Source organism: Pristis pectinata, chromosome 3, assembly GCF_009764475.1.
Source record: "Pristis pectinata isolate sPriPec2 chromosome 3, sPriPec2.1.pri, whole genome shotgun sequence".
Lineage (NCBI taxonomy): Eukaryota > Metazoa > Chordata > Chondrichthyes > Rhinopristiformes > Pristidae > Pristis > Pristis pectinata.
In genome coordinates, this window is record NC_067407.1 from 9,859,205 (window position 1) to 9,883,791 (window position 24,587).

At 44.7% G+C, this 24,587-nt stretch overlaps 1 protein-coding gene across 1 annotated transcript in view; it reads right to left on the reverse strand.

The window, feature by feature from the left end:
- Window positions 1–507: 507 nt before the first annotated feature.
- st6galnac3 (ST6 (alpha-N-acetyl-neuraminyl-2,3-beta-galactosyl-1,3)-N-acetylgalactosaminide alpha-2,6-sialyltransferase 3) overlaps window positions 508–24,587 on the reverse strand; it is a 197,768-nt gene continuing 173,688 nt past the window's right edge. The window contains exons 4-5 of the mRNA XM_052010705.1: window positions 11,613–11,720; window positions 508–3,214 (exon numbers count right to left, since the gene is read on the reverse strand). Of these exons, the coding sequence (XP_051866665.1) occupies window positions 2,986–3,214; window positions 11,613–11,720 (337 nt within the window). The 3' untranslated portion in view covers window positions 508–2,985. The remainder of the gene's footprint in view (window positions 3,215–11,612; window positions 11,721–24,587) is intronic.

Below are 24,587 nucleotides of genomic sequence, written 5' to 3' on the forward strand. Positions count from 1 at the left end.
AATGTACATGTGACTAATAACGATATCTTATCTTATCTTAAATGGCTACTGTAAATTGGCCCAAATCTAAGTGGGTGGGAGAAGCAGTGTGGAGTTGATGGACATGTGGGTGGGAATAGTTTACAGAGGGGTAATGGGATTGACAGGATTGCTCTGAGAACTGGCAAAGATTCGATGGGCCAAATGGTCTCCTTCTGTGTCTCGAGAAATGGGGTCTGTATAACAATCTGGTAGGTTTTGAGTCTTTGCTGGCCAAGGCAGAAAGGGGAGATGGAGTCTTGGTTTAACTTCCCATCTGAGATAGCCTGAGATAGTGCAGCGTTCCCTCAGCACTGCATTACACTGGCAACATGGATTTTGTACACAAGTCTTTGCAGAGCCATTTGAAACCATAACCTTCTGAGGCAGAAGTGAGAAAGATACCCACAAGTGATTTTCTGGGATGACCTTAAGTTTGTGTTTGGGAATTATTATCACCTTGAGAAAAAATGAATTACTTTCCACGAGTTATGTTTTAAAGAAGGTATATTCAGAGAAGTTTAAATTGCTGATACAAAATTAGTGAAAGATGTTGACGGAGCAGGCACGGATCCTTTAACCCCAAGACAGTGAACAATTTCCAATTCATTAGCTGAAGTTGATAACCGTTAAATACAGCACACCCATGGGAGGCCCCTAATCCTGAGTGCTTGGCAAGGGCAGTCTAGTATAATCCCTCTCTCAGGCAGAGAAAACAACTGAAATAAAAACACTGTCTGGCATTTAGATTCTGCGGCGAAGACAAGCTTCAGAATACAGAATATTGGAGAGTGCTTCAAAGATATTTTGTTAAAGTCAAGCAAATGACTTGTGAGGAAACATGGCTTAATCGTTGGTTTGTATGATACTGCCAGTCACATTGTGCTGATTGGTGTCAGTTCAGTCAGTCTCAAATGCCTTCATTAGCATGTTCATTTGTGCATTAAGTCAGCTTAAACTGTTCATACATGCCTTGAGTCGATCAAGTATCATTTTAGTCTTCCTTTGAAAGTGTTGAAGAGGTGCTCACTATTCATACCACCCTATCCACCTTTGCTGCACATTCCGTTATACTACTGTTTGGGTACACTCCTAACCATTAGAAGCTCAAACCTGTTACAGAACAAATGCCACCAAAAGAATATCTATGGCAAAACCTGAATTTGTGACACATTTGCAGGAGAATATCAGCGATCATTAAATATATCCTTTTATCACTGACAGAGTTAATTATCTGATTATTCATCTTCGCTAGCAAGTTAATTACTTTTGAAAACTTCAGTGATTACATATAATACAACAGATCAAGGAAGTGAGAGGTCCTGCTTCACTAAAGACATTATATGGTTTTGTTAATTGCCTCTTGATGTTGATTGTAAACTTCGAGAAGGATTGATTGAAGACATTCCTTTCAGTATCTCTTCTTATTTTTGATTTTCTCCTTAACGGATTGTAGTTTTATGCTTATCAATTTAGGTACTGTCAATACAAGGGCATGATACACTTTCCACTGAAGATACTCAATCCCAGAATAAAGTAGCCTCTCCCCAATCCAGGGTTGAAGGAAGGGTAAAGCTCCGTCTATTCTGCCATCTGGTAAAGCAGTCTGCACTTAACCTAAACCCTTTCCACATTTCAAAATTCAACGTGAAATTAATTGCTTATTCGCCTTCAGAGGGTGGGGAAACCTTCTGCTGTCTGTTTGGTGGAGGAGTTCTCATGGTGCTGTTACGTAGGGATTTCAAGGACAGCGACCGGTTATGATGAAGGAACGACTTGGAGCTGGTTTCGTAACATGCAGCCAATCATGCTTTGGTGAGTTGCTGCAGATTGCAGCCATTGTGTGCCAGTGGAAGGTTGAGATGGCAGAGTTGTCTGTAGGCCTCTGAACAGCAGCGTAATACAGAGAACAGCATCAACTTAGAGATGCATGTAACAAGAGTACCACAATAAATATGGGTGACTTCAATCTATAGATATACAAATTAGCAATGATACTGTGAAGGATGAACTCTTGGACTGCACATGAGGTGCTTTAGTATGTGAAAGAGCCAGGTAGGAACATGTTGTCCTACAGTGAATACTGTCCAATGGGAACAGGTTAGTTAATAACCTTGTTGTTTAGGTCCTTTAGAGAAGAGTGACTGTAACAAGGTTAAAGTGAAAATAAAGCAGTTTAATCCTAAACGAAGGTCTTAAATTTAAACAGTGGTGAGTTGGCAGTGATAGATTGGAAAATTTTGTTAAAATACATGAAAATTGATAATAAATTTAGATGGATGGATTGTCAATCAAGTTTGCTCCTGAGTGCTGTGGCTTCTTGAGTGTCGTTAATGATACATACACACATTCTCCTGGCTCATGCCTTGTCAGTGCTGGAGAGGGTTTGGGATGTCAGTGCTGGAGAGGGTTTGGGATGTCAGTGCTGGAGAGGGTTTGGGATGTCAGTGCTGGAAAGGGTTTGGGGTGTCAGCAACTCTCCACTGAACACACAACCAATGGCCTGTTACATTAAGACATTGCCAAATTAACTGATGTTTCTTTTTCAATTTTGATGCATGTCGATGCTCTCTAAGACTGAACTCTAACATTTCTTATTGCATTTCCTGCAGGACCATCACAAGCAGGAACCTAATCTTCCTGAGCGAGCTGGAGATGAGGTGTTGGAGTCAAAAAGCCCAGTAACACCCCACTTAAAATCCAGAGCATTGGCTAATCTTTGTTGAATGTTCCGTTGACAAAGTGTTAAAGTGCTACTTTTCAATATACAGTGCCCTATTTGTGAAAAAATGTTAATACTTTAAATACTTGCTGACTCTTTGCTCTTTCTTCCTTCCATGATGATACAGAAGTTTGTGTATAAATCCATATACATTCACTGCACAGTCAAAGAGTAGAGAAACAATGTATTCCACAGTGAACTTAAAGTAATGGCAATGTCCACATTCCAATCACACCCTGGGATGGTCAGTCTTCTCTTTGAGTCTGTGGGCCTGTGTCAGGGAGCCCACTGGATGGGTGTGAGAAGGTTATATTGTGATGCTTGGCCCACTTGGCAAAGATGGCCTTCTCGGTAATGAACCTGTGACCTCCGTAGAGGGCGTTTTCATGAATGGTATACTCTGCGCATTCGTCCCGACTCCCAGCCTCGTAGTAATGATAAGGAATTTTTTTGCGTCCTCCAGCCCTGTGAAGACTGAAAGAAAAGCATCAGTGACATTTTGACTTTGGCACCGTCAGAGTAGATAACTACATTCTAAACAGCTTTAAGAAACAAACTCTCTCAGGTGGTTTCTAGGTGTCCATTATCTGGATGGTTAACTATCTATGCTCAAAAGAAAACTGATATTAATATTACAATTTTCACAGCAAATGTGTTTTTCTGATAATGAAATACTTTTCAAGTGTTGTCATTGCAGTAATGTAGAAATTGTGCCAGTCACCTGGTGTACAGCAAGTTGCCACAAACAACAATGAGGTATGTGACTGGATCATCTATTTCGTTGAGACACGAGAGACTGCAGATGCTGGAATCTGGAGCAACAAACAATCTGCTGGAGGAACTCAGCGGGTCGAGCAGCATCTTTGGGGGGGAGGGGTAAAGGAATTGTCGACGTTTCGGGTCAAGACTTTGCATCAGGACCGAGAGCAGTAAAATGTGAAAGTAGATGTAAACTAACTACCCCAAGCTCCTCTGGACTAACCGATTTAACAAAGCAAACCTAGTTAATGTTGGGATCTTCGCAGCCATGGTCGCTCTGCTGCCTCTTTGGTGGACAGGTGTTGGGTTCAAAGCCCAACTCCAGTGACCTCAGCATAAAATGTAAGTTGTCATTCTGATGTAGCATCTGCCCTGTCGGAGTAATACCTTTCAGATCAAGGTATCACAGGGCAGCAATCACATGATGCAGCATTAGAAGGACACCTCAGATTTTGTACTGACATCACTGGAACCCAACAACTTTTCAACAAAGAGGCAGAGAGCCATAAAAAAAGCCTGTCTTCTCATCCCTGGTTAATAAAAAAGTTGGAAAGTTATGTTGCAACTTTACAAAATATTGATTAGGCCGTACTCAAAGTATCATGTGTAGCTCTGATCACCACACTATAGGAATGATGTGATTGTCCTGGAGAGAGTGCAGGGGATTAACTGGGTTTAAAGTGAGAGGGTAGAAAGTTAAAGGAGATCTGAGGGATAAGCCCTTCACATAGAACATGGTGGTTAATTGGAATGAGCTGCCAGTTCAGGTGGTGGAGGCTGATATAATTATATTGTTTCAAATGCATTTGGACAGGAAGTTAGATGGGAAAGGCGTAGAGGGATACAGACATAATAGAAGTAAATGGACACAGTTGTCATGGACGAGATGGACCGAATCTGTACGATGTTGCCTGGATTGGAGGACTTTATTAAATGAAAGGGATTGGATAGGCTGGGCTTATTGGTGGGCAGGCTAGACTGGTGCCTGGAGTGAAGGAGGCTGAGGGGTGGTCTGATAGAATGATATAAGATTATGAGAGGCATAGAGAGGTGGATAGTTAAAATCTTTCTCTCATTGCTGGTGACTAGTGGAGTTCTGCAGGGGTTGGTGCTGGGACTCTTATTCGTTATTTATATAAATGATTTAAATGCGAGTGCACAAGGCTTGATCAGCAAGTTTGTGGATGACACGAAATTAAGAAGTGTTGTTGATCGTGAAGAAGGTTATCGTAGATGACAGGGGGATCTTGTTCAGTTAGGGAAGAGGGCCGAGGAGCGGCAAATGGATTTCAATACCGATAAGTGTGAGGCGATGCATTTTGGAAAGTCAAACCAGAGTAGGATTTGTACTATGAATGGTAGGGCACTGGGGAATGTAATGGAACAGAGGGACCGAGGAGTTCAAGTGCATAGTTCGTTGAAAGTGGCGTCACAGATAGACAGGGTGGTGAGAAAGGCGTTCACCCTGCTGGCCTTCATCAGTCAGGACACTGAGTACAGGAGTTGGGACATTATGTTGCAATTGTATAAGTCGTTGGTGAGGCTGCACTTGGAGTACTGTGTGCGGTTTTGGTCACCCTGTTATAGGAACGATGTCGTTAAATTGGAAAGAGTGCAGAAAAGATTTACGAGGATATTGCCAGGACTAGAGGGCCTGAGTTATAGGGAGAGGTTGGCCAGGCTAGGTCTTTATTTCTTGGAACGTAGGAAAATGAGGGGCGACCTTAAAGAAATGTTTAAAATAATGAGAGGAACAGATAAGGTGGACGGTAACAGTCTTTTCCCCAGGGTAGGGGAGTCCAAAACTACGGGGGCATAGATTTAGGGTGAGAGGGGAAAGACTTAAAAGGGACCTGAGGGACAACTTTTTCCACGTAGAAGGTGGTGAGTATATGGAACGAGCTGCCAGAGGAAGTGGTTGAGGCAGGTACAATAGTATCATTTAAGAAGAACTTAGATAGGTACATGGAGGGGCGGGGCTTAGAGGGATACAGGCCAGACGCAGGAAATTGGGAGTAGCTGGGTGGGCACTGTGGTCGGCATGGACTGGTTGGGCTGAAGGGCCTGAATCTGTCCTATACTGCTCTATGACTCTATAGTAGGGGTATCAAAAAGAAGAGGGCATAGACTTAAGGTGAAAGGTAGGAGATTAAAGGGGACTTTAGTTTTTAACTCAGAAAGTAGCTTTCGTCTGGAAAGTGTTGCCAGAGAAGGTGGTGGAATCAGACACAATGTTTAAGAGGTATTTAGGTTGACACTTAAATAGGCAAGGCATAGAAGGATATTTCAAATACTGAAAGGCCTGGATAGAGTGGATGTGGAGACGATGTTTCCATTAGTAGGAGAGTCTAGGATCTGAGGGCACAGCCTCAGAATAAAGGAACGTCCCTTTAGAACTGAGATGAGGAGGAATTTCTTCAGCCAGAGGGAGGTGAATCTGTGGAATTCATTGCCGCCGAGGGCTGTGGAGGCCAAGTCTTTGGGTGTATTTAAGGCTGAGGTTGATAGGTTCTTGATTGGTAAGGGGGTTAAGGGTTACGGGGAGAAGGCAGGAGAATGGGGTTGAAAAAAAATCAGCCATGATCGAATGGCGGAGCAGACTCGATGGGCTGAATGGCCTGATTCTGCTCTTATATGTTATGGATATGGTCCCAAAGAGGGCAAATGGGATTAATGCAGATGGTTAGTTTGGACATGGTGGGCAGAAGGGCCCATTTCTGCGTGTACAACTCTAATTGAAAAACTTTCACATGAATACATATGGTCAAAGGAGTAAATTCTGCCAGTGCCTCAACGCTGATCTCCAGAACAAATAAATGTGACAGATAGTTTCATTAAGTACATAATGTTCTGCAGAGTCGAGAGGCTCGGCAGTTCAAAAGCAATATCCTAACCAATAATAAAATTGATTACAATGAGCAGTCAAGTTTAAACACCACAATTCACTTCAAAGTGCAAAAGTCTATTTCTGGAATCTGTAGGTTCACAAATCGGTTCTTTTGATCTCTTCAATGATGCAGTTGACAATAACAATAGTTTGCATTTACGTGGTGACTTTAATCTTTACAACAGTTCAAGACTTTGCACGAACGAGTGATCAGACAGAATCTGGTGATGTGCCATATAATATTGTGGGCCGAAGGGCCTGTACTGGCGGTATTGTTCTATGTTCTGTGTTATATAAGGAGATAGTAGGCATTAGGCTAAAGTGTGAGTTTCTAACAGAAAAGCAAAAAAAAAGCAACACACACAAAAAAAACAATAAGGTGGAAATCTGAAATAAAAGCAAAAAAGTGCTGGAAATGCTTAGCAGGTCAGGCAGCATCTGTGGAGAAGAATCAGTTAAAGCTTCAGGTTGAGGATCTTTGGAACTTTAATGTGTGTCTTGAAGGTGAAAAGAGAGTCATAAACATAGAGAGCTACTTGGAGTGAACTCCCAGGCTCAGGACCCAGGCAGCTGGAGGCCGGAAGGTATTGATGAAGAGATTACATTCAAGAAAGATCAAGAGTCTGGAAATGGAGGATAGCAGGCATCAGCAAGAGTGCTGTAGGGGCTGGATCTGATCACAAGAACTCTGAAATAAAACAAAAAATGCATGGAAATGCTCAGCAAATCCGGCAGTGGCTTTAGAGAGAGGAATGCTTCACAGGACAAAGATCTTTGGATGAGAATAATGAGGTGTGAAAACAAGCAGTGTTGATTTTACGACAGAGCCTTTGCTTAAATATGAGCCAAGGTGGGTAACTGGTGAGTGGAACTTGGTGTGAGTTCAAGTTTCTGGAGGGAGGCTAATCAGTGAAAATCAAGTCCAGAGACAGCAAAGGCTTGTAAGATAAGATATCTTTATCAGTCACATGTATATCAAAACACACAGTGAAATGCATCTTTTGCGTAGAGTGTTCTGGGGGCAGCCTGCAAGTGTCGCCACGCTTCCAGTGCCAACATAGCGTGCCCACAACTTCCTAACCCGTACGTCTTTGGAATGTGGGAGCACCGGAGCACCCGGAGGAAACCCATGCAGACAGGGGGAGAACGTACAAACTCTTTACAGACAGCAGCCGGAATTGAACCTGGGTTGCTAGCGCTGTAATAGCGTTGTGCTAACCGCTACACCACCGTGAGTGTTTCAGAAGATGATCTGAGTCAGAAACACTTAACGTAGTGCAATGTCTCAGGTCATTTCACCAAGGAGGAATCAGACAAATTTTGATTGAATCACACAAGACGACATCAGATCAAAAGCATGGACAAAGAGTTAGATTTTAAGGAGTGTTTTAAAGAGAGATGTTAAGACAGAGTTGAGGACAAACTGCAGAGCTTAGGGCCTAAGAAGGTAAAAAGATGGCAGCCAAAAGTGAAAGGACTACAATTGGGGGTAAGCAGCACAGATTGTTCCAGGAGGAAGTTATGGAGGTAGGGTGAGGTGAGGTAATGGTAATAAGGTTACCAAAGCAAGTTAAACTGAAGCTCCCTTTACCCCATGAGTTGCATCTCCAATTTTTGTCACTTCACTACTGTTGGCTATGTCTTCCGTTGCCAAGGTGGGCTCAAAAATCCCAAGGCAAGAAGAACAGAGACTTGACTGAATATCTTCAAAACACTTCAAAACGACACTTCAAAAGTACTTTAAATCGAAACTGGGAATATCTCAGAATGGGCATAATATCCTCTCCCAGATGTAAACTCTCTCACATCTCCCAATACAGACCACATCATCAAAATCAGCCTTTACTTAATTGGCTATTGTTACAGATTCTGCTTTCATCCTTAGTTCACCATTAAAGTTTTTCATATTTTGATATATACCATAAATGTACTGGAATGAATGCTGCAAAACTGGAAGGAAAAATCTGTGGGGTATGTCACTCAAGTAAATGAAAATCGAAAATAACTGCAGATGCTGGGAATCTGAAATAAATACAGAAATTGTTGGTCATAGAGCAATATAGCATGGATGCAGGCTCTTCGGCCCAACGAGTCCATACTGACCAAACTGTTGCTCCAGATTCCAGCATCTGCTGTCTCTTGTGTCTCCTAAATACAGAAAATGCTGGGAAACTCACCAGGTCAGAGAGCATCTGTGGAAAGATAAGCAGAGCTAACATTTCAGGTCAAAGATAGGCCTTTGATCTGAAATCTGTGTTTTTTTTTCCACAGATGCTACCTTTACCTGCTGAGTGTTTTCAGGATTTTCTGTTTTGAAGTCAATCAAGTAAACATACCCTGACAGGACCAAGACCATATCTCTTGTTCCTTTAGACCATGTTGATAGAAATTACAACAAGGTTTGGTCAGAAAGAATCGCATTTCATTACACCTTCTAAGTATCATGTGATATGATAAGATATCTTTATTAGTCACATGTACATCGAAACACACAGTGAAATACATCTTTTTGCGTAGTGTGTTCTGGGGGCAGCCCGCAAATGTTGCCACACTTCCGGCGCCAACATAGCATGCCCACAACTTCCTAACCCAGTGTCACAGTGAGGGGTGTGTCGGTGTTACAGTGAGGGGTGCGGGGTGTGTCGGTGTCACAGTGAGGGGTGTGTCGGTGTTACAGTGAGGGGTGCAGGATGTGTCAGTGTTACAGTGAGGGGTGCGGGGTGCGACAGTGTTACAGTGAGGGGTGTGGGGTGTGTCAGTGTTACAGTGAGGGGTGTGTTGGTGTCACAGTGAGGGGTGTGTAGGTGTTACAGTGACGGGTGCGGGGTGTGTCAGTGTTACAGTGAGGGGTGTATCGGTGTTACAGTGAGGAGTGCGGGGTGTGTCGGTGTCACAGTGAGGGGCGCGGGATGTGTCGGTGTTACAGTGAGGGGTGCGGGGTGTGTCGGTGTCACAGTGAGGGGCGCTGGATGTGTCAGTGTTACAGTGAGGGGTGTGTCGGTGTTACAGTGAGGGTGTGTCAGTGTTACAGTGAAGGGTGCGGGGTGTGTCGGTGTCACAGTGAGGGGCTTGGGGTGTGACTGTGTTACAGTGAGGGGTGTGGGGTGTGTCAGTGTTACAGTGAGGGGTGTGTCGGTGTTACAGTGAGGGGTGCGGGCTGTGTCGGTGTCACAGTGAGGGGTGTGTCGGTGTTACAGTGAGAGGTGCGGGGTGTGTCAGTGTTACAGTGAGGGGTGTGTCGGTGTTACAGTGAGGGGTGCAGGGTGTGTCGGTGTCACAGTGAGGGGCGCGGGATGTGTCGGTGTTACAGTGAGGGGTGTGTCGGTGTTACAGTGAGGGTGTGTCAGTGTTACAGTGAGGGGTGCGGGGTGTGTCGGTGTCACAGTGAGGGGCTTGGGGTGCGACAGTGTTACAGTGAGGGGTGTGGGGTGTGTCAGTGTTACAGTGAGGGGTGTGTTGGTGTTACAGTGAGGGGCATGGGGTGTGTCGGTGTTACACTGAGGGGTGTGTCGGTGTTACAGTGAGGGGTGCGGGGTGTGTCGGTGTCACAGTGAGGGATGTGTCAGTGTTACAGTGAGGGGTGTGGGGTATGTTGGTGTCACAGTGAGGGGCGTGGGGTGTGACAGTCTTACAGTGAGGGGTGTGGGGTGTGTCGGTGTCACAGTGAGGGATGTGTCAGTGTTACAGTGAGGGGTGCGGGATGTGTCAGTGTTACAGTGAGGGGCGCGGGGTGTGTCAATTCTGGACTTTAGTGAAAGGGTAAATAGAGATTTCATTTCTTCACAGGAGTGGAAGAAGTTTACAGCTATGGAAACCAAGCTTGATTACCTTGGGCATACAAAAAACCAGATCTGGGCATCATTAGCAAGGCCAGTACATATTGTGTTTGATGTCTCTGGGCCTGTAGTTGATGGAGTTCAGAAGGATGAGGGGGGATCTCATTGAAACCTACCGGATACTGAAAGGCCTGGACAGAGTGGACGTGGAGAGGATGCTTCCAGTAGAGGGAGAGTCTTGGATCCAAGGGCACAGCCTCAGAATAAAGGGACGTCCCTTTAAAACTGAGATGAGGAGGAATTTCTTCAGAGGGTGGTGAATCTGTGGAATTCATTACCACAGAGGGATGTGGAGGCCAAGTCATTGGGTGTATTTAAGGTTCTTAATTGGTAAAGGGGTTAAGGGTTATGGGGAGAAGGTGAGAGAATGGGTTTGAATGGCAGAACAGACTCTATGATCTGAATGGCCTAATTCTACTCCTATATCTTATGGTCTTATGCTCATCCCTACCTACCCTTGAAAGGTGGTGATGAGCTACCTTCTCTAAACACTGCAATCCCTCTGGTGAAGGTACTCCCACAGTGCTGTTGAGTATAGATTCCAGGACTCGGACCCAGTGCTAATGAAGGACTAGTACTGTATTGCCAAGTCAGGATGATGTGTGACTTGGAGGGGAACCAGCCGGTGGTGGTGTTCCCATGCGCCTGCTGCCTTTATCTTACTTGGTGATAGAGGTCACAGATAGTGACTTCCTACTCTCTTGTGAGCTCTTCCCCAGAAAGAAAGCCTCTAGTTATGCCTCCCACTAACGTCCAAAATATCACATGATGTCAGAGTAGCCTAGGTGAGTAACCGCAGTGCATCTTGTAGAGGGTACACACTGAAGCCATGGGAGGGAATGAATGTTTAGTGTGGTGGATGGGGTGTTAATCAAGCAGTCTGCTTTGTTCTGGATTGTAGTGCCACACAACAGATATGTCCTCAGTGTGAAAGTAGCACAAGTTTATTCTATAACCATAAGAGTTACTGTATTTTTGGAGTTCCTGTAATAAACTTGCAGTTGGACAACAACTTAAACCTTAAATAGTTATGGCTCACATAACTATTTTGTTATGTATAAAGAGAATTCCTTATGGTTACATTGACAGTTACTGTACATGTTACAACACCTCACCCTTTCGTTATAACCTTCTGGTCCTTTCATCCTACAATGTACCTTTGAAATTTGCCTCAACCACTCCCTGTGGTAGGGAGTTCCACATTCAAATCATTCTCTGGTTAAAAAAGTTCCTCTGGAAATTTCCAGTTCATTTATAAGTGGCTGGCTAATCAAGATATCTTCCTCGTCTTGAACAAGCACATGGAAACGACATCTATCCAATTGAACCTTTTCAAATTTTTCAGAGTCACTCAGTGAAGCGTGAAAAAAAATCCCATCAGTGATCTTACCTGCAATAAGTATCATTAATCATTCCAAAGATATGGATTTTCGGGCATACTTCCATCGCGAGCACGAGTGTGAACCAGCCAGTACTCAGGTACGTACCTGACAGTACCCTGTCAGAGGGAGAACAGGAGAAAACATTTAAAATGATCGAGCATTAGCACTTTGTCAAACCCACATCACAACGCACTTTTAGCAGGGAGACTAAAAATGCCACAGCTGTTGACAGGCAGTCTGAATTATTTATCTCAAACTTGCAATTCATGTCAGTTTGTAGCCTGCAGTACCCGTGGAATGCAATTTGCAAGGCAAGGTGCAAAATACTGTTCAAATTAAAAGACAAATAGGATATATTGAGGTTGGAGGTGTGCAAATTGTGTTACAGCTGCACACAGATCTGGTTAGACTTCATCTGGAGCACTGCAATCAGTTCTATGTACCACACCTCATTAAGGAGACACTGGCCCAAACTTTCCACAGATAAGCTGGCAATTCTGTGCGGCCACTTTTGATGTTGACCCCTGTAACTGTGGGGAAGCCTGGAGGTCACAGGCAAACATGTACAATCACAGAAGTCCCAAATTACCCCAATATCAATCAGACTCCACTCCCTTTGGAGTTTATCAGTGGTGTGCAAAGTTTTCCAGTGCCCCAACAGTTATGATGGGAAATCTGCCTTCTAAACCTGCGGCACTCAACTCCATTCAATTCAGTGGAGAGGAACAGCTGTGAGGGAGAGGGGTAAGATTCAGGAAACTTACATATTAAAATTGAACTAAACAAAATGTCTTGAAGTGCATCAATTTTATTTTTGTTTTAAAAATAATTAATATGATGTGTAATTTTGATTCATATTTGAATGCTCTTGTATGTGTGAGTGGCATTTAAGTTATTTGACATTTTTGTCCGTTGGTTCAGCACGGGGGCAAAGGCTTCACCTGGTAGTGATGTAACTCATCCTCACTGATGATCGGAAAGCCCTGCATCACTTAGAGCCTTGCTGATCAGCTTGGAGGCAGATCTACTGAGGAACCCGGCATGGGGGAGGAGGGGGGATTGGATGAAGATAAGAGTGGGCTTAACGAGCAGGCATGTGACAAGTGTGGACTGCTCACCCTCTGAGGAAATTCCAACCAGTTGACCTTGGAAGAGGTGTAGAGTATGGTTACCAGAATGATACTGGAGATTAAATCACTAAGTTATGAGGACAGGGTGCATAAACCCCAGATTTATATTTTGTTCAGTGCAGAAGATTAAGGGGTGATACAATTGTGGCATATAAGATAAATAATAGAATTGATAGGCTAGATAGGGGAGAGAAGGGAAAGAGAGAGAAGGAATGTGAGAGAGAGAGAAAGAGTGAGAGAGAGAACAACTAATTTTGCTAATGATAAAAACAGGAAGTTCAAGTCCAGTCGAATTTACTGTCATGTGCACAAGTACGGTGAGGTACATGTACAATGAAAAACTTGCTTGCAGCAGCGTCACAGGCACGTAGGTACAGACAACACATAGAATATAAATCATTCTTAAATTATGCAAGACAGTGAAGAGAAAGAGAAAAAAGTTCTGGAAATACTCAGTAGGTCAGACACAATCCATGGAGACAGAAACAGGACTGTTCATCGACCTGAAACATTAACTCTGTTTCTGTCTCCAGGGAAGCTGCCTAAGCTGGTGAATATGGCTGGCTCCAAGAGCAATCCCATCAATCCCATTCCCCCACATTTCCTGATAACCTATTCCCTTTCACATTCCATGTTCCCCCCTTTATTCTGTACCACAAAGCAGCGGGGAGACCTGATATTATGAGAGGCATAGACAGGGTAGAAAGAGTCTTTTCTCCCCAGGTTAGAAATGTCAAATAGAACATAGAACAATTACAGCACAATTCAGGCCCTTCGGCCCACAAAGCTGTGCCGAACATGTCCCTACCCTAGAGATTACTAGGCTTACCCATAGCCCTCTATTTTACTCAGCTCCATGTACCTATCTAACAGTCTCTTGAAAGACCCTATCGTATCCGCCTCCATCACCATCTCCGGCAGCCCATTCCACACACTCACCACTCCCTGAGTAAAAAACTTACCCCTGACATCTCCTCTATATCTACTCCCCAGCACCTTAAACCTATGTCCTCTTGTGGCCACCACTTCAGCCCTGGGGAAAAGCCTCTGACTACCTACCCAATCAATACCCCTCATCATCTTATACACCTCAATCAGGTCCCCCCTCATCCTCCGTCTCTCCAAGGAGAAAAGGCCGAGTTCCCTCAACCTGCTTTCATAAGGCATGTCCCGCATTCCAGGCAGCATCCTTGTAAATCTCCTCTGCACCCTCTCTATGGCTTCCACATTTTTCCTGTAGTGAGCTGACCAGAACTGAGCACAATACTCCGTGGGGTCTGACCAGGGACCTATTTAGCTACAACAATACCTCTCGGTTCCTAAATTCAATTCCCCAATTGATGAAGGACAATACACCATATGCCTTTTTAACCACAGAGTCAACCTGCGCGGCCGCTTTGAGCGTCCTATGGACTCAGACTCCAAGATCCCTCTGATCCTCCACACTGCCAAGAGTCCTACCATTAAGACTATATTCCGCCAACATATTTGACCTACCAAAATGAACCACTTCACACTTATCTGGGTTGAACTGCATCTGCCACTTCTCAGCCTAACTCTGCATCCTATCTATGTCCCTCTGTAACCTCTGACAGCCCTCCAAACTATCCACAACACCCCCAACCTTTGTGTCATCTGCAAACTTACTAACCCACCCCTCCACTTCCTCATCCGGGTCGTTTATAAAAATCACAAAGAGTAAGGGTCCCAGTACAGATCCCTGAGGTACACCACTGGTCACCGACCTCTACTCAGAATACGACCCTTCAACAACCACTCTTTGCCTTCTGTGGGCCAGCCAGTTCTGGATCCACACTGCAATGTCCCCTTAGATCCCATGTCTCCTCACCTTCTCCATAAGCCTTGCATGGGGTACCTTATCAAACGCCTTGCTGAAATCCATATACACTACATCTACTGCTCTCCCTTCATCGATGTGCTTAGTCACATCCTCAAAAAATTCAATCAGGCTCGTAAGGCAGGACTTGCCCTTAACAAAGCCATGCTGACTATTCCTAATCATATTATACCTCTCCAAATGTTCATAAATCCTGCCCCTCAGGATCTTCTCCATCAGCTTACCAACCACTGAGGTAAGATTCACCGGTCTATAATTTCCTGGGCTATCCCTGCTCCCCTTCTTGAATAAGGGAACAACATCCGCAACCCTCCAATCTTCCGGAACCTCTCTCATCTCCATGGACGACACAAAGATCATACTAGAGGACAGAGTTAAGGCGAGAGGGGTAAAGTTTAAAGGAGAGGTGGGGGATAAGTATTTCACACAGAGTGGTAGGTGCCTGGAATGTGCTGCCAGCGGAAGTGGTGGAAGCAGACACGAGAGTGGTGTTTGAGGCACCTAGACAGGCACACGAACAGGCAGGGAGTGGAGGGATATGGAGCACGTGCAAGCACAGGTCAGCACAGACATCATGGGCCGAAGGGCTTATTCCTGTGCTGTACTGTTCTGTGTTCTATGTATACGAAGGATAATTTACAGTAGCCATCACGTCTGTGGCAAAAAGTCAGAGCATACATAGGAAATCCACACAGTCAACTTGTCTATGAGTTGGGTGTCAGATTGTTCAAATCCCTCTCCAGCACCTGAGCACACAAACCGGACCCACACTCTGTTGTGTGGAGGGAGTGCTACACTGTCAGAAAAGCCATCTTCCGAATGAGAAATTAAACAGAGGCTGTGCTTGCCATCTCACATGCAGCCAAAACATCCCATTTTGAAAAAGAGAAGTGTTTGTGTGCAGGTCAATATTTATCTTACATGATTTAAAAAAAAATCCAATCATTATCACATCGCTGTTTGTTGACGCTTGCCGTGAACACATTAGCAGTCAAGTCTCCTAATTTACTGCAGCTCACTGTCTGTGAATGCTTTAGGAGATCCTGAGGATGGACAAAGTGCTATTTAAATGCAAGTCATTATATTGCCTTTGAACTGAGCAGCTCATGCTGTCAGAGAAAATTGAGGGATTCAGTGACATGAGAAACAGTTTGTTGCATCTATCAGTGCCGACTGTCACCACCCTTCTCAGTGCAAATCACCAGGGTTATTACAACAGCCCCATTATCACTCTCAGTGTCATCTCCAGGACATCTGCCAGCACAAGTGTAGCACTGTACTTTACACCAGGGAAGCAGGATTGAAAACATTTTTATAAATGCTTCATGCATGCTGTCTAGTGCTGTTTGGTGTGTCACTTTCACCATGACCTAAATAGTGATTGGGCAGGAAATTCAATGTATAATTTCAACTTTATTTGAATCACTAAATCAAGACCTTGACCAGAATCGTGCACTGTGTCTGGCCAGCATTGAACTGGCCACGTCCAATAGTGGCTCATTTAACAAGGAACAGCCTTTCAATGGAAAGGGATGTTCAAGTGAACAATTAAGCCTGTTGAAGGTTCTTCAAACTTCTTCTTTGTGCATTCGATGCCGGACAAAGTGTGGGATGCATAATGGCACATTTTTTCTTCTGTAGACTCAATGGGCTTTTGTGCTGTAGCAATTCTGTGATTTGGACCATCTGCAGCCACAAGCCCATATTGTCATGAGGGCAATTTGAGGACACTTCTTTAGTACTGAAGGTTAAAACCTACCCCATTCTCTCTAACAGCTCCAAGACAGTGGAGCTCCTTGTTTTCCTCAGTCTATCTGTCCTGCTTCAAACTATATCAACAACTTGCTACAACAGTGTCTTTGAACATCCAAAGATGAAGCAATGGAGTGTCATCTGCTGAAAAGCGATAGATGGAAACACTGGGCCAGAAAACCAAAAGAGCTCATTTGTTAAAGCCAAATTATCTTTGTTGAGTGGATGGGAGAGGTTTATGAGGATTGAGTAATTCATGTTGTGGGCAACGTGTAGGACAATGTGCCATTTATTAACTCTGTAAGCATATAAAACCCAAAGAACAGTGACAACATGGATACAAAGATGGCCAAGGAAAGTGGAGAGTAATGTAGGCCATCCTAGGTAATGAACAGGTTCTGTTTTTACAGATGTCCATAAGTTGGAAAATACACAACAATCACTTGATATGGTAACCATACCGTGACAGTATTGATAAGCTATCTTTATTAGTCACATGTACATCGAAACACACAGTGAAATGCATCTTTTTGTGTAGTGTTCTGGGGGCAGCCCGCAAGTGTCGCCACGCTTCTGGCACCAACACAGCATGCCCACAACTTCCGAACCCGTGTGTCTTTGGAACGTGGGAGGAAACCGGAGCACCCAGAGGAAACCCATGCAGACACGGGGAGAACGTACAAACTCCTTACAGACAGCAGCAGGAATTGAACCCAGGTCAGCATCTAAATCACAAAAACTGATAATACAGAACAATTACCAAAGGTGGAGAGAGAGAGGAAACTAGTTCTGCCATTTTGTAGGAACAAATGTATGTACACACATCGGATTTTTGAATTTATATTATAGGAGCTCGCTCGTACGTAGTGGTGTCTATAAGTCAGGTGTTCTTAACCCAAGGATGACCTGTCATGAATATTTCCTTTCAGCATCGAAAGAAGTATACAGTAGTGTCCCAATAGTGCATCAGAGCCACTCCAATAATCTGGCATCTGATTATTCAGAAATTCTGATGGTGTGGTATCCGGCTCGTTCATTCGTCTAGGAAAGTGAGATGTAGGTCCAGAGTACAAGGTTGCTGTGCAGTCAGAGCCGGAGTCTGGACTATGTGTGGCTGGAGCCAGATTTGGGGTCAGGAATAGGGGAGTGTGGCTGGAGCCAAAGTCCCGAGTGCTTGTATATTTGCTGAAGCTCACCAGGTTTACTGGAAGATTTATAAAGCTGTTGTGCAACATGTAAAAACAAGTGAAATAAAATTGTGTTTGGGCAGGCGTGGTGGTGTAGCGGTTAGCGTAACGCTATTGCAGCGCCAGCAACCCGGGTTCAATTCCGGCCGCTATCTGTAAGGAGTTTGTAGGTTCTCCCCGTGACTGCGTGGCTTTCTTCTGGGTGCTCCAGTTTCCTCCCACATTCCAAAGACGTACGGGTTAGGAAGTTGTGGGCATACTATGTTGGCGCCGGAAGTGCGGCGACACTTGCAGGCTGCCCCCAGAACACTCTATGCAAAAGACGCATTTCACTGTGTGTTTCGATGCACATGAGACTAATAAAGATATCTATCTTATCTGGAGTGAGAGGTATAGTAATTGACTTCAGGTGGTTAGACAGTCTAATGAGGTGGACAGACACAAGCTGGAGGAAATGTAACTCACAGCAGATACAATCTGGTAAGAAGAATTTAAGTAGTACAATGTTAAAGGAACAAGGAAACTTGTAGGTGCAAATGTACTAATCCTTGAAGGTGGTAGGGCAAGTTGAAAAGATCAGTTTTTTAAAAAATGGGATCCATTGCTTTATAAACAGTGGTCTGAAGTAAAATAGCAAGGAAATTAGATGCACCTTTGTCTGTCACAGTTCAGCCCCCACTGGAGGCAACTCTGTGCCCTGAATTTTAGCAAATCAGTCATGTTGTCAGAGGGGCTACAGGAAAGATTTGCCAGGATACCCGGGACGAATGATATCAATTAGATAGTGTGTTTGGAGAAATTGGGATTGATTGTCTTAGAATGCTGAATGCCAAGGGGAGACTTGGTACGGGTCATAGAGTCATACAGCACGGAAACAGGCCCTTTGGCCCAAATGGTCCATGCTGACCAAGATGCCCATCTAAGTTAGTCCCACTTGCCCGCATTTGGCTCATATCCCTCTAGACCTTTCCTATCCATGTACCTGTCCAAGTACCTTTTAAATGTTGTAAATGTACCTGCCACAGCCGTTTCCTCTGGCAGCTCATTCCATATATGGACTACCCTCTAGGCGAAAAAGTTGCCTCTCAGGTTCCTATTGAATCCCTCCCCTCTCACCATAAACCTATGCCCTATTCTTGATTCCCCAATCCTGGGAAAAAGACTGAAAGCAGTGTCCCCGGGTGTTTAAATGATGAAGGGTTTTTGACAGTACATGGAAAAATGAGCCCAATGGCACTTGGCTCAGTAACTAAAGGCCATAGATGCCTGGTACAGTCTCTTGTGTCTACAGATATCTGGTAACTGGCAAAAGAATTGAAGGTGCATTGAGGAGAAGTATTTTTTAAGGCAATGAGTGGTGCTCTGGAATGTAATGCAGATGAGGATGAGGGTAAAAGATTCAATAACAACCTTCAGAAGGGAATTGTGTAAATATATGTGTGTAGCGGCCCGTACTCACGGGACTCGAACTGCCATCGGCGGCCGCGGGCAGACGCACGGGAGTGCGTTGTGAACTAACCGCGGGGCGGGCCTTCTGGCAGGAACCTTATGTCACGTCCGCTGGAGAGGCTCTTGGGTACTTCTGCGCGCACGCGCGTTTTGCTTGTTACAGTAAAGTGTGCTTCGGTTCAGCCTCCACGTCTCCGAGTTTTCCTTTCGGCAACGTGTCGCGTACGGCTACAGTGAAAGATTTCCAGGGGAATGCATAGGGGCGCAGGATTAATTGGAAAGATCTTTTAAAGAGATGGCACAATCACAATGGGCAGAATGGTCTCCTTCTCTGTTGCATCACTCTAAGGAGAATTTAAAGAGAGATTTGCAGAGTTTAGGGCCATGACGTCATGAAGACACAGTCTCTGGCATAGCACCTCAAGGTACTGGAGAGATGTCACCATGCAGCTCTGCCAAGTCCTCCAAAAGCATTGGCAGGAAAACAAACCAATGTCAGCTTTCTCTCCTGGAACAATTATCAGCTGGACAGAGAAAATGATTCAAAATCTCCTTGAAAACATGTAACACGGCTCAGCATGGCAACTGCTCTGCCTGAGACCGCAAGAAACTGCAGAGAGTTGTGGACACAGCTCAGCACATCACGGAAACCAGCCTTCCCTCCATGGACTCTGTCTACACTTCTCACTGCCTCGGTAAACCAGCCAGCATAATCAAAGACCCCACCCACCCTGGACATTCTCTCTTCTCCCCCCTTCCCTCAGGCAGAAGATACAAAAGCCTGAAAGCATGTACCACCAGGCTCAAGGGCAGCTTCTATCCAGCTGTTATAAGACCATTGAATGGACCTCTTGTATGATAAGATTGACTCTTGGCCTCACAATATACCTCGTTGTGGCCTTGCACCTTATTGTCTGCCTGCATGGAACTTTCTCTGTAACTGTAACACTTTATTCTGCATTCTGTTATTGATTTTGCCTTGTACTACCTCAATGTACTGAGGTGATTAAATAATCTGTATGCAAAACAATTTTTTTCACTGTACCTCGGTGCATGTGACAATAATAAACCAATTTACCAATATCTCTGAACCCTGGAAAGGGAGCATTGAGAACCTCAAGTCCTCTTTTCTGGATCCGCACAGAAGCCCAGTGTTAGAAGTAGAGGGAGTGCATCACCTCATGAACTATCCATCCATCTGCCTGATCGGTACCTCCAGACCCACCTATGGCAAAATCCGTGGGTATCACATTGGCTTCATCATCCACCTCAGGACACACAGAACTTGTGTCCTTGTCTCCAAGAGCAGTGCCCAAGAAAAAGCAGGAGGGGAAGGAGAAAGCTCAGCACTGATCTTCAAAGATCTTTGCAGTCAAATATCGCAGCCAAACAACAGTGTTTAATAGCAAGAGGAAGGAAGCTGTCTTCTTATAAATCTGAAGATTAAATATTTACCTTAAATATTACCTTAAAAATCTCTCAGCTGCAAACAAGGATAGCACATTAGAAAATGCAAATATACAAAATAAATGTGATGGGCTAAAGTATGATTGAGATCACTAAAGTAAGACGGTAGAATCATGCACCACATGGGTAGGCCATTCAGCCCATCATACTTGTTCTGAGTCTTTGAAAGTCCCATTACACAATTAATCCTGCTCCTTTCTCTTTCCCAAGGGCCTTGCAAATTTTTTGATCATTACTTTTGTTGAACTGTTGAGCTGAAGCTGGACTCAGGTGAATGTGCAAAATCTCATGGTTCTTTGTAAAATTTAAATTGGGAGTTCTGCCCTTGTCTTGGCCAACATCCAGGAGTACACAGGAAAATTGGGGTGGAAGACACAAGAGACGGCAGATTCTGGAATCTGGAAAAACAAACAGAATGCCGGAAGAACTCAGTGGGTCAAGAAGCATCCATGGAGGCAAAAGGTATAAGTGACATTTTGGGTTGAGACCCTGCATCAGGACCAAGAGGGAAGAGGAAATATTGCCAGCATACAGCAGTACAAAGGGGTGGAATAGAAGCTAGCAGGTGATAGGTGGAACCAGATGGAGAGAGGATGATTGGCAGATGGAACTAGATGCAGGAGGGCGGGGTGTGTGGGACAGGGGCAAGTAGGTGATAGGTGGAACCAGATGGAGAGAGGATGATTGGCAGATGGAACCAGATACAGGAGGGTGGGGTATGTGGGACAGGAGAAGGTAGGTGATAAATGGAACTAGATGGAGAGAGAATGATTGGCAGATGGAACCAAATGGGTGGAAGGGATGGCAAAGGTGAACATAGGGTTGATAGGTGAGAGTGTGTGGGAGGAGAACACTGAGGGCGTGGGAAATTGGAAAATTCAATGTTCATAAGATAAGATTTCTTTATTAGTCACATGTACATCGAAACACACAGTGAAATGCATTTTTTGTGTAGAGTGTTCTGGGGGCAGCCCGCGAGTGTCGCCACGCTTCCGGCGCCAACATAGCACACCCACAACTTCCTAACCTGTATGTCTTTGGAATGTGGGAGGAAACTGGAGCACCCGGAGGAAACCCACGCAGACACGGGGAGAACGTACAAACTCCTTACAGACAGCGGCGGGAATTGAACCTGGGTCGCTGGCGCTGTCAAGTGTTATGCTAACCGCTACACTACCATGCCTGACATACTATTGGGTTGTAAGCCACCCAAGCTGAATATTGGATGTCGTTCTTCCAATTTGTGTTTGGCATCTCTGTAGCAATGGAGAAGGCCATGGACAGGCAGGTTGGTGTGGGAGGGGGAAGCACAGTTAAAATGACACGCAACTGGATGTTCAAGGTGACCACTGGGGACAGAAACCAAATGCTCCACAAAACAGTTGCCACATCAAATGCTCCACAAAGCCACATCACAAGCACTGAATGCAATACACCAGGTAGAAGGAGATGCAGGTGAACCTCTGTCTCACCTGGAAAGGCTGTTTAGGTCCCTAAATGTGAGGAAGCAGTTGGATGGACAGCTGTTTGGTGTAAGGGGGACGTATATTGTAAATGCCAGGACCGTTAGGAGGATTGATGTACAGAGGAATCCTGGGGTGCAAGTCCATAGCTACCATCTACCCATCATCCCCTCCCCATCTGTCCACAACACAAATAGACAGGGTGGTAAAGAAGGCATACGCATTAATTCATCGATTAGGTATAAAAGCTGGGAAGTCATGTTGCAGCTTTATAAAACTCTGGTGGGGCCACATTTGGAGTATTGTGTGCAGTTCTGTTCACCGCATTACAGGGAGGATATGAAGGCTTTGGAGAAGGTGCAGAAGAAATTGACCAGGATGTTGCCTGGATTAGAGAGGTTGGACAAACTTGGATTGTTTTCTCTGGAGCGTCCGAGGCTGAGGGGAGATTTGACAGAAGAATATAAAGTTATGAGAGGCACAGATGGGTAGGGAGTCAGAGCCTTTTTTCCCAAGGTAGAAATGTCAAATACTAGAGGGCAAAGGTTTAAGCTGATAGGGGGGAAAATTCAAAGGAGTTTTTGACACAGAGAGTGTCAAGATGTGCCTGGAATGTGCTGCCAGGGGTGGCGGTGGAAGCAGATATGATAGTGACATTTAAGATGCATTTAGGCAGACTCAGGAACAGGCAGAGAGTGGAGGGATATGGATCATGTACATGCAGATAGGTTTAGCTTAATTTAGCATCACAGTTGGCACAGACATTGTGGGCCGAAAGGCCTGTTCTTCTGCTACCTGTTCTATGTAACAGGCATTCAGTTCAGAGCCAAGGTTGCAACTAGTTGGGACATTCAGCAGGGATGAGGGTCAGTATCCAGGGACATGAACAAATCAAGTAGGTCAGCTTGTTGCCTGTTAGGGGAGTTGGGGCTGGGGAACGAAATTAATGAGTGGTCAGGGTATGAATCGGTGTGCTGTGCAGCCATTAAGCTGCCTGGAGCCAGCAAATGCAGCAATTTGGGCCGTGATGAGTGGTGTGTCTGAGCGCTATATGCAGCCACACTGAGCAGGTCAATGATCTGTAGCGCAACAGAACGCAGCTGAAAAAAGGCCCAAGACAGCCATCAGAAACAAGATTTATGGCTCAAAGAATAATTTGGAACTCATAAGGCATGTCCTCGACACTCTATGAAGTTACTGTTACTGGCAGGAAAGCCAGACCTGTACTAATAACAAGGAATGGTGTTTTCACAGAATCTAAAGGTTGAATTGAGGCTCAGCCGACTGTGACAATCTACCTATCCCCCCTGCATTCATTTCATACTCATTTCACTGTGCAGTGATTTATTTCACACTGAGTTGGTTTCATGATTCAGTTTTCCTTCATAAACTATTTAACTGGCCCATCTAACAAAAAGGATGTGATCCATTGACAAAAAACTTCCTAGCTTCCACTGCTCACCAGAGGTGGGCTGAAATTGAGTGGATCTTGTAAATGGATGTGGATTTGTTGGCTCTGCCTTGCGTGGGGTGCGGGACACTGTGCTTGCTCGTCACAGTCTCTCTTTTAAACAAGAGGGCACTGGTGAGACCAGACCTGGAGTCATTTCTATTACTGGGTATGGTTTTGGCTTTTAGTTGCATTGGAGGTAGTTCAGAGAAGGTTCGCTCGAGTGACTCCTGTCCAATGAGCAAAGATTGAGGAGATTGGGTCTATTCTCATTGCCAGTACCTCTACTTTCTTCGAAGCTTGAGATTTAGCTTGTCACCAATTACTCCAACAAATTTCTGCAGATGCACTGTTGAAAGTATCCTGACTCGTTGCATTACAGTCTGGTATGCACAGGAATGCAAAAGTCTACAGAGACTAGTGGATACAGCCCGGTCCATCACAGGCAAAGCCCTCCCCACCAGTGACAGCATCTATAGGAGGTGCTGCCTCAAGAAGGCGGCATCACCATCTGGGTCATACCTTCTTCTCTCTGCTACAGTCAGGCAAGAGGTACAGAAGCCTGAAGTCCCACACCACCAGGTTCAGGAACAGCTACTTTCCTACAACTATGAGGTTCTTGAACACTAACCCCACCTCAGCAACAGAACACTACGGACCACCTCTTGCACTACCATGGACTGTGTCTTTTTTCACTGTATGGTATAATTTTATGAACACTGTGTGTTGTCTGTACCTAAGTGCCTGTGATGCTGCTGCAAGCAAGTTTTTCATTGTACTTGTACCTCACTGTACTTGTGCACATGACAATATAGAGGTGTACAAGATGATTAGAGGCATAGATTGAGTGGTCAGTCAGAGACTTTGTGGGGGGATGTCAGAGGTAAGTTTTTTACACAGAGAGTGGTGGGTGTGTGGAACGCACTGCCGGCAGAGGTTGTGGAGGCAGATACATTAGGGACATTTAAGAGACTCTTAGATAGCCACATGAATGATAGAGAAATGGAGGGCTATGTGGGAGGGAAGGGTTAGATGGATATTAGAGCAGGATAAAATTTCGGCACAACATCGTCGGCCGAAGGGCCTGTACTGTGCTGTAGTGTTCTATGTTCTATATGTTCTAAACTTGACTTGACTTGAGTTTGGATGAACAAGAAGTGATCTTACAAAAACATATATGATTCTGAGGGGAATTGACAAGGTAGATTCTGAGAGAATGCTTCTCAT